The sequence below is a fragment of the Calonectris borealis genome, chromosome 1, assembly GCF_964195595.1.
Source record: "Calonectris borealis chromosome 1, bCalBor7.hap1.2, whole genome shotgun sequence".
Classification (NCBI taxonomy): Eukaryota; Metazoa; Chordata; class Aves; order Procellariiformes; family Procellariidae; genus Calonectris; species Calonectris borealis.
Genome location: NC_134312.1, coordinates 69,378,875 through 69,393,714, shown reverse-complemented (window position 1 = coordinate 69,393,714; position 14,840 = coordinate 69,378,875). Strand labels below are relative to the sequence as shown.

General features: G+C 39.9%; 1 protein-coding gene across 1 annotated transcript in view; it reads right to left on the bottom strand.

Moving 5' to 3' along the window:
- CACNA1C (calcium voltage-gated channel subunit alpha1 C) overlaps positions 1-14,840 on the bottom strand; it is a 208,888-nt gene that overhangs the window by 191,399 nt on the left and 2,649 nt on the right. Inside the window, exon 3 of the mRNA XM_075168159.1 lies at positions 7,286-7,425. Coding sequence (XP_075024260.1) covers positions 7,286-7,425 — 140 coding nt within the window. The remainder of the gene's footprint in view (positions 1-7,285; positions 7,426-14,840) is intronic.

Here is a 14,840-nt window from a genome sequence, read left to right as displayed (position 1 = left end):
GCCTTATTCCAAAAATGCATGGTTCTCAAAAGAGATGTCATTTTTCATTTCTTGAATCCTCTGTGTTTATTACCTCAATTACATAATTTCCTCAACTATATAAAGTGGTGTTAATTTTCTTGGGCTGTGCAGAAAACAATGAGAAATTACAGTTGAAAATTTCGGTTGTGCACTAAAAAAAAAGAATCCCAAATGCAAGCCAAATAACTGCATTGGGCGTGTTTATTTCAACAGCTGCAAAATGGAATCATGGCAATAGGTTGAGCGGCGTTGTCTCAGTGGCTGGGAAGGGCATTGCAAGCCCAAACAGAAGGGCAATCAGAGGCCAGCCTGTCAGGTGTGGCGGGTGGAATAAGGCTGCACACTGAGATACAGAAAGAACAAACAACATGTAGAGTTGCTCTAGGTCCCATGCTCACCCTCCAGTAAAGTGGTTTGGCACACCTAAGTTGACATGATGCTACAAATGAGAATAGTGAATTTCCCCTGGGAGAGGGCATTTGAGGGTAATTAATCACCATTTCATTCTCCCTGCTTTATACAGCACAAGCAGAAGCTAAGGTTTCAGGAGCAGCGTGCCTGCAGCAGGAACTGGGCTCTCTGCATGGTGCTTGATCCTTATTTACTGGCCTAGCCTTCTCCACACACCGGATGGAGTGGCTCTGAGGATGCTTCAATTACACCTGAGTTCAATGTGGCCTCTAGACAAATTCAGCTTTACAAGGATTACACAAGAGAGAAAATGTTATGTCTGTTCCCCCCTGGTTAGGTACACTACCTCCAAATCAGGTGTAGCTGAAATATAGTACCAGTTTCTAGCTCACAGCACTAAAAGACCTTCTGATAGGCAATAGGCGTCAAACCCCCATTTTTTATAAATCATTGAAGAGCAAATTCAGAGTCCTGGAATCAAACACGAGGTAGAGGATTTGCTTAGTCTTGTGTTAGGAGGATTACCATAGTGAGTCTGACATGTCCCTACTGTCTTAAACTCTGTAAGTTACTCTATATTTTGCTATAAAAGTCCCCTCATATTTTTCTTTCAGTAGGGGGTATCTCTGAATTATGAGATCATACAGACGGACAGAATTCTCCTATGATTTGAAATTATTAGATTAGATCATATTCCTTAAAAAAGGGGAGGAAAAAAAAAGAAATATTGCCAGTCTTAGAGTTAAAATGTAGACTATAACCTAAACATCTTATAAGCCTTTTTCTCTTACTTCTCCCCAAAAACTGACTGTAATTTAATAGGCACAATGTACTCAGGCAGCATCCCACACAGACAAAACCTAGACAGAAAAAAAATCCAGTCCAATCACCCATGGGATTTCCTTGCTTCACCTCCCTGCAACAATATGGCAAATTAACAACAAACCAATCCAGCATCTTTGACAAGCCCGCATCTCTCAAATGGGCAAAACTTCCCTCATTCATTACTCTTCTCATAGAGCCCTCAGGGGCTTTTTTACTTCTCATCTCCACTGCTGTATGTGGTGAATGCGGCATCATATATACACATCTGAATGGCTCAAGTCTATCAGGGCTGTGCAAGTAAAGACAGGATACTTTCCTACATACTACAAAGTTTAAAGAAACAATCTGATTAATGCCAGAGAGTCTGGGATAAGGGTGGAAGATGACTGCGGTAATGAGAAAACACTGCAATGAATATGGGGTAGAGAACATTGTTGGGACTGAGAAAGCATTGTAAATTTTAATAGAGAAGAGCATTTCAGGGCAAATGAGGACTAACTGTAATGAGACAGACCAAAATCTAAAAATGTCTAAATTTTTCATTCACCTTATCTGAAGGTGCCCAATTTTCACATGAACTCAGAGCAATCATGGACTTCAATAACAGCATCATTCTGAAAAATTTGTTGCTCTAGTTAGTTATTTAAATACGCGTAAAGGTAGTAATCTCTAGGCGTTCATGCGTGAAAACTGTGGTCTTATTTCATTTTAACTAAAAAAAAAATACTCAACCAGTTACATGCTGTTGTTTCACTGACAGAAAGACATTGCATTTCATGAGGAGGGTCTGGCTTAGGTTCTTTTGCTCATACCCTGTTTCCCAGCTATGCGATTGTTGCATCTCCAGTAGACCATGCAAATATTGGTGTAGAGACCTACCTACACTGCCTTTGAGTAACTCCCTCCTGCTAGGAGACTCCAGTGAAGCTTGAACACATCACAGGCTTAGCTTTTTGTGGTTCTTTTTAAAAAAAGAAAAGAAAAAACACGGCAAGTTTTTGTTCTAGGGAACAGTCAACTTTCCTCTCTAGCTTTGGTAAGGTGCCCACATAAAACTTGGTGCTCAGCAGAGGATGTCATTGAAAATACAAGTATGGAATACAACATCTACTCAAACTATATGGCTTTCAAGTTATCTAGAAGAGCTTATAAATTAAGTTTGGCAAATATCAGATAGTCAATAACTAGTCGCAACAATGTAGGTACATGAAGACGGAGTACAACAGAAAGAGGATGAACAGATATATGAGGTGGTATAATTGAGCAGCATGAATACGGGTGATAGAAATGGAATTTAATAAGTTAAATGGGTGTGAGTTAGCACATGTAGGAGTAACTGATTGCCCTTTCCAATAGTCAGGAGCGATTTTCTTTTTTAATTGGATCATGCTTCTTCATTGCCGAATTGGATGCTTCTTTTTGCCCTCCTCAAGCACAAAATGTTTAAAACAAGTTTTAAAATATTTAGTAATGTAAAATGGAGAAACAGTTTTCAACAGAAAACTCCTGACACAAAAGGGCTGACTTGTTTCTGTCCCTAGAAAGCTTTGCAATGCTTTGCTCCTGCCAAAGGCGATACTGAGTAACAGTTTCCAAGACACTAAGGTGATTAAGTTTTGGTATACATGCTGATTTTGCACTTGTCTACTTATGTCCGTCAAGGGAATTGTTTTCCTTCTCTCTCCTTTCTCAAACCAATATATTGATCTTAATACCACATTAAGATGGGTGCTCTAATGCACAAGTGAAGTTTGTTTTTTACAAGGAGACTGCTTTGGTACATCAGCAGTGAAGTTATTTCAGCAACTGAAATAAAGTATGCACTACAAGAATTATGTTAGTATGACAGTAACAGAATAGCTGAACAGTGAAGTCTGGCCTGTGTATCAATGATATAATGTGCTTATGTTTAATTTTCAAAAGTGACTTACCACTGTGAAACCTAAATCATCCATGTGCTTTTGAAAATATTCACCATTAATTTAAAAGATAATGCCAGACTAAACAGAATGGGAATGGATCATTTTTTCAGAAGCAGTATGACTTTAAAAAAATTTAGACATAATAAAAAAAAAAAAAGAGTTTGCTTAATTATCCCTTTTAAATTTTATTTTATTCACAAAGCAACTGTCAGCAATGGATGAGAGCTGTGGAAAGTATCTAATCAGAGGTGCTCTGCCATGCACCTCTCAGAGTCTCAACAAAAACTGTACTTCTCACTCCAAAAAATGTTTTCAAAAAAGGAACTCGAACTACCTTTTTTTCCTTTTTTTTTTTTTTAAAAAAAACCAAAACAAAACACCAATCAAACCCTATTGCACTGCTTGGAAATGTGTAAATACTTAACACCAATTTTTGAAGGTGTAATAGGAACCTAAAGACATTAAATTCAGTGCCTTTGAAGCCTTCTCCCATGATGCTACAATTGTTTTTGTGACATGGGTAAAAAACATCTGTCTCATATTTTAAACCAAATGACCACCTTATGACAAGTGGTCTTGCGAATGTCCATATAATCACAAAAAATAAAAGTATCATCTGTTCTCTTAAAGATTATGAAATATTTTCTGCCAATGACAGTCATCCAGACATACTCTACAGGCTTTGTTGAACTCATGACCTCAAATCCTTTTGGTTTTAGGATGCACTAAAGTAATTTGGGGGCTGGGACAGTTCAATCCTAACTAAGATTGTCAAAGGCACCTTTGCTTCTCTGTCTCTGGGTGAACCAACTTTGCTTGCAGATGAATCACTTCTGCGCTGAACAGTCCCTGAATTCTTCGCTACACAGCTGAGGCATTTTCTGGCAAGAGACAGCCAAGTCCCAGGAACTAAGCATAGATGGGACTTAGAGAAAAGAGATTCTCAGCTCTGAGGCTGATGTCCTCTATCCATCTATCTGAAGCTTTCAGATACCCGTGTCTAGCACTGGTAGCCATTCTGAGATGTATAGAGTTAGAAGCCACTTCTGAGTGTTAAACCTTGAACTTTTCCTTCAGTCTCTCCATCTGCAAAATGCAGACCCTAGTAATTTACTTTAGAGGGCAATTCATATGTTTTTCCCCTAATTCTAATCATACTTTTGTGGAAACTCTATATTCTGAAACAGGTCTTTAAATGCTTGAACCTGAATACAAAAGATGTCCCACTTAAATTGGATTATTTCCTGTGGATTGAGCCACACAAACTCCTTTTGACTCAGAGAAAATGATTCCATGCTGCAAGCCAGTCTCTCCACCTCAGACAACCTATTTCCCAACCCCAATCCTGAGGAGTTTCAGATTTGCATGCAAAATTCACCATGTGCTTCATAAATTTGGTTTATAAGAATCATTGTGCTTTACACTTTTTTTTTTCTTTCCAGATTGTGGTAGTTAGATTTGGACCTCAAGCCAAGCAGCAGATGTTGGGCTTTCCATGCAGAAGGCGGCTGACCTCGAGGATCCCTTCTTACTAATAGGATGGTGCTTCCATACACTTACAGAGTCTGTTAAGTGAGAAGAAACTGCAGTGCATGTTACATTCATGTAACTTTAGGACAAATCTATGTGGGTCATCTCCTCACAGTGGAAAAGTCTACCACATTTTGGAAGGCGAAGGAAGCAAAAGGCATTTTTTTATAGATGGCAAAACACAGCAAGTGCAATGTTGGTAACTCACCCACTGGTCTTTATAATGTCTCAGGGACAGAACTTGAATGAGACCCAGAGATTTGACTTCTAAACCTCTGCACTAATTTATTATGTAATAATGTAATCCTGTAATGTACTATTTATGGTTGGCTTAGGCAATCTTATCTGAAAGGCCTCATGAGAAAAGTTACGCTCTAATACATATGGATGTGATAACATTTATCTAGGCTAATCAACAGGCATTTGTACAATTCAAAAATGCACAGCGAAGATTGAGGCTGTATTAGCTACAGACCTCAGTAGGCTTTCTAAAAGCCACGCCAGCCCCAAAGAAGCCTGGTTCAATAAATATTTCCCTAGTAAGAAGGTAAAGACTAATAGAGAATGTCTGTTAGGTCAAGCTGATGGTTTACCTGCTTCACACTGGACTGGCATTTCATTATCTAGACCAAATATTTCTTAGCATGCACCAGGCTCCTGTGCTCTGTTCTGGTGCAAATTAAATACTTCTCTTGATGAGAAAACCCACAAATGGACTATTAGATAGTCTACCCTGGGATCAAGATGGATATGGGTATGAACTGTGTCAGATTTGGCTCCCTCAGCTTCCTCTAGTCCTCTAAGAGCACTAGTCAAGAGATTTGAACAGTAGTAACAAAACCCCTTTGTCTTGGGGAACACGTGTTGTCCTCCAAAACAGCAAGAACTATAGGTATGGTTAAGCTCAGCCTATGTCAAAACACGTCCCAGCATAAGCAGCATTTCACCAAGAACACTCCGTTCCTAGATGTTTAAATTCGAGAACCTTCCCCTTACAATACAGCGGGCACGCAACTAGAAAGCGCCAAAAGACTTAGATCAGAGAAGGACCAGGAAAGAACAACAAAACCTTAATTTACAGCTAGGAATTAAGTGGGTGCCAGTGCAGACTGAAGATCACAGACAGAATACGCTTCATGAGACAAACGTGGCCAAAAGCAGAGCTGTGTTCTGCATGGACTGAAGGTATTGCATGGTACACGATTGTCTGCATGAATCAATCCACTGCAGTAATCCCTAATAGAGGTGGCATGAATAGAGGGTGTTAGTTCTGTATCAGAGGAGAAGGTCCTTAGTTGCCTAATAGACCGCATTTACTTTTCAATATTTTCTACTCACCCACTGATGCCCAAAGTAACCCCAAGTTGGGCACAAGCTGAGGTCTTGCAAACAGGTTACTAAGCATAGCTTTTTGTGAGACCAAATAGTAGTGCTGTCAATTGTCTCAATATTTTTTTGCTTTTATCAGTGCTTCAGCTCCTCCTACAAAGATTCTCACCTTTCATTTAAAAAGTTTCTACCCTTTATGGTTGTGGAGAAAAGCCTGCAAACATGGCTCTAATATAACCTAGTGCGTCACAAAACAAGCCAAAGAAAAAGAACTTCACGCTTTTTTTTTCCTAACAAATAAATAATGATTTTTAAGCTGATCTCACAGAGTTTATGGTAACTCAGGGTTTTTGAATTACTAAAGTTAGAAGTTCTTTAAGATCTCAAACTAGCAAGCTCCCCAAATAAAACATAAACAAAACTCTCTCCACAGCTATTCTGGAGAAGATTAACTCCTTTCCTGCTAACTACATCTCTCATTGCTATAAACATGGAAAGCAATAAGAGCTTTCAACTAACCCTCTCTTCAAGAGGCCAATAGGTCCCATCTATAACAAACTCTCAAGCCAAATGATATAATCCTCCCACGCTGTGATGTTCATATTCCACCTCCACAATAGAATTACCAGACTTCCAGTTACTCATACCTTCATTGTAAATAAGAAAATGGATGTTAGACTATCAAAAGCTGCTTGAGGACTTTCTCAGAGGCATTACAAATAATTTAAGCAAATAAGACTAAGACAGAACATGACTGTGTCATTGCCCTATGTCCTGTTGGTTTTAAATTGTTCCCAGAGCTCTTGATTAGAACATCACGTGCAAAGAATAAAATGCAATTTTAATGAAAAAGCTCCTCTCCCTCCAAAATCAACACAAATGACCATACAGCATTTCCATCAAGGTCAAGTATTTATAATACCAACAAAGCACTATAACTTCGCAATTATTTAAAGGATCTTTTGCTTGAAATAATGAAAATCTTGGATCTCTCACTTTTATTGTTTACAAAGGTTGCACAATCAGATTGACATACCAGGAAACTTCCATTCCCCTTCAGCTCTGGTTTGGTCATCCTTTGATTAATATCACATTTGTCATGAATCTACATTAATTTGAAAAAAGGCCTCCCACACACACCAAAAATAATCTGCATCACTCTCCATCTTCAAAAATGTTACACATATTACTTCTGCCCCATGCCACACCGCAGACATACATAAAACAAAAACAATGACGTTACTTACTAGGAACTCCAGACACCAGCCGTAACGGACGTAATACTCGGAAAGCCCGCAGTGCTTTAACATCGAATCCGGCACCTTTTCCTCCTATTGAATTCCCCCCATCTGCTTTGGTTGCTTGTTCTAAAATTGCACTAAAAAGCCTGCAAAAAGAAAGAGGAAACAATCTGCAGGCAGACAGCAAGGCTTGGGCTAAACAGGAACAGAGATCATCATCATCATATCACCCAAACTATCTTACAGACCTGTGAAGAGTGTCACACATCTCAGTCGACATTCGCATATGGTGGAGGAGAGACAGACTCTTCCCATATGCAACAGCCTAATGGTGATGTCTATACCACTTGCAAAACACTTGTTTCTGGAGCAGACATAAACACGACATGCTCCTCCTTCAGCCTAATGGCTCCTTGCAGCCAGCTATAGACTACCCCAGTGACCAGCCTGCCTGGTGGCACATGGAGGTGTGCCCCCTGCCCTGCACGCTGGGGATGCTGGGTGCTTCAAAATGGCCATTCTGGCAATGCCTCATGCCGAATTTAAAGAGTCACCAACAGCAGAACACATAGGTCAGATTTTGAAGGCAGTCTCCAGGCTGTCCTTACCAGACAGTCTGGACATACCCAGTGGGAGTTAAGTGGAAAGTCAAGAAAGCACAAATTTTAGGGTTTGCCTTTTCTGCTGCCAATACTTTGCTATCTTTATTAACCAACAATCCACCCTGGGGAAAAAATCATCATCCATAATTAATCCAACTGTTAATTATCTGTCACCCATTTTACAAGGACTTAAGATTCACCAAGGTCACGGCAGGTAGAACTTGGAGTGAAACTCAGGGATCCTTCAAGGTCCAAATTTTTAGATAAGGGAGTATGCTCAGATTATGTGCTTGTGTATCCATTTGTAAATCCCCTGATGCATTGGCTAGGGAAAGTGCAAAACTGTAGGAGTCTTATTATTAGAATGTTTTATTATACCAGTCTTAATGTTTTATCTTGGCTAGTAGGAGTAGCTGCTTTAAGGAGAAGATGTCTCAGAATGCATTTGAAAAGGCAGAGCAAGGCAGAAAAGACAATGTTCTTCTGTGAAAGCTGAAGGCTCACCCTATGTGTTAATAAGAACTTGATTTAATAAATTAGCTTTCAGGAAGCAGCTTCCATTTTTCTGGTAAAACATTAATACCTTTGGGGGAGGATGGATTCTTCATGAATTTGCTAACGGCATTGCTTTCAGCCTTGAAGTCATCAGCTTGAACCCAGCCAAATTCAGTAGAGATTAAAAGCCGTTCCACTCTAAATGGATGTTTGGCGCTTTGTAGAAAAAGCTTCTCTGTGAGTGGCAGAGACCCTGTGGCCCATGGCATGCCATGGAGGTACCAGAGGTAACTTTAAAGAAGCTGCCTGGAATGCCACAAACAGCCTAGTTGGAGTGGCCTGGATTCAGCACTGACTGATTTCTCTCTCAGACTCTGCAGTCTGCAGTGCCTCTGCCAGGATCTCATCTGTAAGCCCTGACGGGCATATTCCGCAGAGAGCCCCCAAACTGCGTATCAAGCAGAGACTGAGCTTCCTGATTGCTTAGGAAGCTCCAATCCCTGCAGTCCGCGGTTAAAACTTACTGATAGAGCCACAAACATAGAGAGCTTGCCCTGGGTAGAAAAAGGAGGATTCATTTACTGAAGCATCTAAGCCAACACATTTCCCCAGCACTAAATTACACAAAAACATGGATTAGGGGAGTGCAAATGCAAAATTAGTTTCTGAAGCAGGTTTTTTTTTTTTTTAAATTTCATATAAAGAGTCTTATAAAACTTGTCAGCTGTGACTGAGGAACTCCTAACTGGATCTATTCAAAGCCTCAGCTTCAAGCACTGCAGAAAGATTTAACAACTAGGTAACAAGCGTGGGAAAAAGTGTGTGTGGGGAGGTTGAATGCTGAGTTTGTAGGTGTTTCAGACTGAGAAGCAGGATGCAGAGAAGACAAAAACAGAGCCTGTGAGAAATACTGCATTGAGTACAGATACCACAGAGAGAGATAAACAAGAGCTGATGCAAAGAACATGAATTATTGGAATATATGTATTTCTTGAGCTGTGTACACAAATTATACAGTTGCAATTTTCTGCTGGTCTTCATAATAGAAACACTGTAGGTCAAATTTGGCCTAATGTATTTCCAGTAAGCTAGTGATTAAGCTCTAGAAATATGCTCTATTTCTTATTCAAATGTTTCTTTCTTCCTAGTCAACAGAATTCCCATACTAGATGATGAGTGACATACCTATACAACAGTCCCAGTCTCCTGGGATCCTCTGAGGAAAAAATTCACTGCAAAAGATTTCTTACGCTGTTTTTCAGCTCTCTTGCAATGCTGAAGCCAAGAAATCTCAAGGAACTCTGAGTCAGCAAATGTGCAAAACTGAGGGTCCGTTCTCCTGGTCCCCATCATCACTGGCCCCGTGTTTTACCAACCAGCAGCTCTTAGCAGCTGGCACCAAGGGCGTTTTTCCTGCCACTCATGCAATGAGTGAACCATGGGCTGCTCTAGAATTCTGCATCCTAAGAAAAGCTATACATATCCTAAATTTATTTAGGAGGAGCAGAAACACAACCAGTAGGACAGCTCATTCCACTGGAGCTAGAACCTGCCTTCCCAGACTAATGCAGCTCCACTGCAGGCCAGGTGGCCCTGTTTGTGTGCTCCAGCATTGATGTGCTAAATGTACTGTCTTGAGGTACCCACAGTCATCTGCCTACTTCAGGAATAATTTGCAGTAATTCCTGCTGCTCCTTATTTTAAAACCTACTTGAATTGCATTACTCCTGCTAATCCTGTTTTAATGCATTTACTCCATGATTAATATCTCCCCTTGTACTAATCCTGCTTTTTACTAATGCAATACAACTTTTTATTTCTCTCATTTATTTCATTCTCTTTCCCTTTTGTATTGGGGTATAGACTGTGCCCAATCTGGACTACTGAATCTCTACGCCACTTTTCAAATTTATAGTACATCTTGCCAATCCTACTTCACTGTCCCTATCACCTCCTGAGCTAGGGCATGGGCAGACATCTGTGACTCAGAGGCTACAACTACCACATGCTTTTTTGGCTGTAACTCGTTATGACCCAAAGGGGAAGGGAAAAAAAAAAAAGTCCTGTTCAGAAATAGCCCCAATGATAAGACACAGAAGAAAGGCGCTTATTTATTAACCAACAATCCACCCTGGGGAAAAAATCATCATCCATAATTAATCCAACTGTTAATTATCTGTCACCCATTTTACAAGGACTTAAGATTCACCAAGGTCACGGCAGGTAGAACTTGGAGTGAAACTCAGGGATCCTTCAAGGTCCAAATTTTTAGATAAGGGAGTATGCTCAGATTATGTGCTTGTGTATCCATTTGTAAATCCCCTGATGCATTGGCTTCTGACGGCCGCTTCCATTATCCTCTATTAAGAAAAAAACCCGTAACCCATATACAATCTGTAGTTTCTATGAGCTCCATAGAGTATTTCTAGTTTTTCAGCTAGTTGTTTTCCAATCCTAAAAGAGATGGATAGATGTTAAGCTACTGATATAAAACAGGAGGCCAGAGTCCTTCTACCATATATTTACATGGGAAAATCTGCTCTTTGATGAAAACCTCTGGGAAAAGCCTACAGTAGGTATGGTGGAGCGAGGTGCGGTTCTTTGCTTTTCTTCTCAGTAGGTAAGTTAGCTGAAATGCACACTCCAAGCATGGCGTGAGAGAACATTGTGCTGATAGAGAAACTAAAGTTTGGATGGTATAAAAATGCAAGAGACTCAATCTCTTGTGGCCCCAAAAAATCTCACCATTTTAAAAAAAAAGGATATAGAAATCAGTCTTATTTCCTTCCAGCTAACTACTTTCTGTCAGCCTAAATTCATGCCCCATTTTCATTTGGATGTAGTACTTTCCACTGATGAAGGACAATTAACAGCATCTTGGTTTCTGAATTTCACTTGTGACGTAACTACACCTAAACTAAATCCATCTGACACACATAAACTATAAAGCAGAAAATAAATTTCTATCATGCACATGTGTGTATGGACACACTCCACTTTTTTTTTTACATTTACTTGTGAGGTATGAAGCTAGCCTCACTGTTTTTCTTTCTTATATTTTTCTGTTTCTTTTTTGACATCTGAAATATCAAAAAGGTTTTCGCTTTGCTAGATGACGCCAACAGCAGCATGATAAGGCTGTAACCTGCTCTACAGCTCTTCATCTCTTCCTCTGTGGGGAGGGCACACTGATCTTTATAGCATAAAAAAAGAACTTGTCAAGGGCCTCGAGAATATAAAGAGAAAACAGAGGGCTTGGTATTTCTAAGGCCAAAAATCAGCAGAAAAACACAACAGAAAAAATCCTCATAGGTATAAAGAAATAGTAAAGTACAATGATTTTTTTCACAATGTTTTACAGTTCACCTGTGATTTGTGAGTGTGAAAGTGTTTGCGTCTGCCCTTTAGAAACTCCCCACAGGTCTTCAGAAAGACGTGTACTGTGACCACATTTTCCAGTCTGCTCTGAATTTCAGATACTTTCCAAATATCTTCACTGCTTACCTTCCCAAGTAAGACTGCCTTTCAAATTACGACACCTTTTTTCTGGCAGAAGCTATGGGTCCTTGGAGAATGACTGTGCTTGGCAGACAAACCACAGCATTGCCAGGAAAGACACATATTCTTCTAGCACAACATTGTCAAGTTAGTCTTCTCTCAAGAGAAATTTCCTCCAACAGCCTAATATTAAATGATGTCACTGTTATATCTGAAAGTTTTAATGTTTTCCAAAAGAGGAACAGTGAAACTGAAAGAAGCAGGAAACAATTTGACTAATCGCTAGTGTTTGTGTGTTGTGCCTCATTAGGCAGCTTAGGGGTGTGATCTCTACTCTTAACTAATAATGTTCTTATCCACAGAGCCTCTGATTGATACCCACACACAGACATTTTTCTTCAAAGCAGCATTTATTTAATGGTAGCTGCTATAGCAGGGTCATAGGCTATTTAAAGATAAGCAAGAATCAAGCTTCAAAAGACTTAGTTGATGAATAAGCAGGTCCCCCATAGTGCAAGAACGATAAACTGTTACAAGCTTACGGGTCTAAAGTGTACCCTTTCTCCAGAAAACGTAGCAGTTGTGTTTAGTGCTCCCCGCTGCTGCTGCTGCGTATTCCTGTGGCCTTGTTAGAACCACTGACTCTAAGATCCTTTTGGATATCACGGGACCTGTCCTCAGAAGGCAGGGGAAAGTATACAAGCACAATTTTTTTTTGTAAATTTTTATAAAACCCGAGACTTCCCTCTAGAATTTATGCTTGCTCCTACACATGTTCATTTTCCTCTTTCTCTACTGACTTGTATGTTTTAACATAAAGGAAGCCAGTTGTGCTGTATTACCTCTTCAAGATATATGTGGTAAGCAGTGTACACTAGGTGGATTTAGAGACAAACAAAGGATCTAAAACCTGTCTTTTTTTTTTCTCCTTTAACTTCCACAGTACTTGAAGAAATACTTCCCACCTAACCTTTCTATTTTTTTGTAGCAAGGACAACCACTGTTGAAAATGAAGATGATTCCTAAGGCAGAACAAGCATGAATGGCAATTACCACAGTCGTTTTGGGACTTGATGCTTCCAGTATGAGTCCCACACCATCCTTTGCCCCACATAACAAATAAATCCTTCTTTCCAGTGCTACAGCTGTGTCCAAATTACTCAGCTTTCTCCAGTAGCTCCACCAATAGGCAGAAAAAGGCACCACAAGGAAATATTGTTACCAACACTTGCTTTCTTCCTCCTCTCTCTCTTTTTAAAATTTATTTTGAATCTTTCCCATGGGAGTTCCTCCCTGACAAAATATTCAAATATGCTGAAATTTAAACATAATGTCATTGAGAGGTTTCAGACAGCCCGTAGGAAAAGAAGACAGGGCAGAACAGGAACAGATGGTATCACCACGTAGATTTTGCAGAGGGATTGTGGAGAGAAAAAGCAGTGCACCAGCCTAGGCTGTGGTACTGTACAAGTGAGTTTAAACAGATAAACATCAGAGGAACCCATCTGGCCTTGAAGTGGAATCTGTCACTTGAGATTGTTACTATTTAACAGAGACCTTGGGGTCTTGGCCATGTTTATTATACTCATGTAATCCCTCCCCAGTTACACTTTTTGTTCTCCATCTAGTGACTGAGAGCTGCTGGAGGCAAGAGCAGATAGAAGAGCTGAGAGCTGCAGCTTCTGTCAATGGCAAGGGAATTAATTTCAGTCTGAATATCATCTTGCTGATTAACTGCCCTAGTAGGAAAATTAAAAAGGACTGTACTTAAGCTGGATATAATGCTGCCCTGTGATTTCTGGAGCCCTGCTCTTTCACATTCCAATGTAAGAAGAAGAGGTAATGTGTCCTCTCTTTAAAAAGTCTCTTTCTCATGAAAATGAAAAGGGAATAATCACATTCACAGGACTTTTGTTCTCCAATCTTTCAAGTTAAGCAGCAACTCCTAAGCAAGTGAGATATCTGAGGGCATTCAAAGGCAGAACCAGCTATGGAATTGGACATCAATGCCAGGGGAGGGGCTGGGGATTTGCCAGTTTCCAATTAATAATTTGCTGTGGGATCCTCTGGCTGTGGGTAGGAATGAAGGAGAAAGACAATTGTGCATTGCCGTAAGGAAAAGCATTATGCCTACATGGAGGCGGAGAGGTCTTGGGACTAAGAATAGGTTCCAGCTCGTCCTCATCCTCCCTCCCCCTCACTGGGAATTCTCCTTCTACCCACTTTTCCCCATGATGATGGAAAGTGGGAGGGATTGGGTAGCATACAGCAGTATGCTGACATAATTTTGGGGAGCCACCACAAAAATGGTCAAGAAGCTAGGTGGACCTTGGTTTGAGGCAGAAATTATGATGGGCTTGATGACTGAAAGTGTCCCTTTTGACGTTTTCCCTAGGAGCTGATGCAGGGTTTCCTTGGTAAAGAGGTGAAAAGACTGCAAGTTTTTGTGGGCGATGAAACTCTCTAACAATGGAGTAGTGGGAGGATGGGACAAATTACTCAGGCAAAGAAATAATACTTGTTCTCTTTGTCTTCAGGGGTAGTTTATCCTTCATCTCTTCCCTTCAACAAACACAATTCAAACCCCTTGCTTATCTCTTACCCTCAGGTAGAAAAAGCAGAAGGTGTTTTATTTTGCTTTTATTTGAATAAATGAAATGCCAAGCTTGAAAACTAGAGAGAGGAATTAACAGGATTAGAAAGGTTGCAACTCAAAGTGGCAGTTTGATCTACAATAGTAAAATCAGTCTTTAAAAAGGTTAAAACATTAAAAAGGTCAAAATCAAAAGTGTTAAAATCACCAGCAGAAGCGTGCCATTGAACTGAAGAATTTGTAAGTATGAAAACCTGGGATTTAAACTTTTCATCCATCTTTGAGAATGAGAAAAATCAGTAAAAGTTCACAAGATGGCAGAATTTATGTCATCCAACTCTAAACTTAATTAAAAGATACCACTTAGATGTTC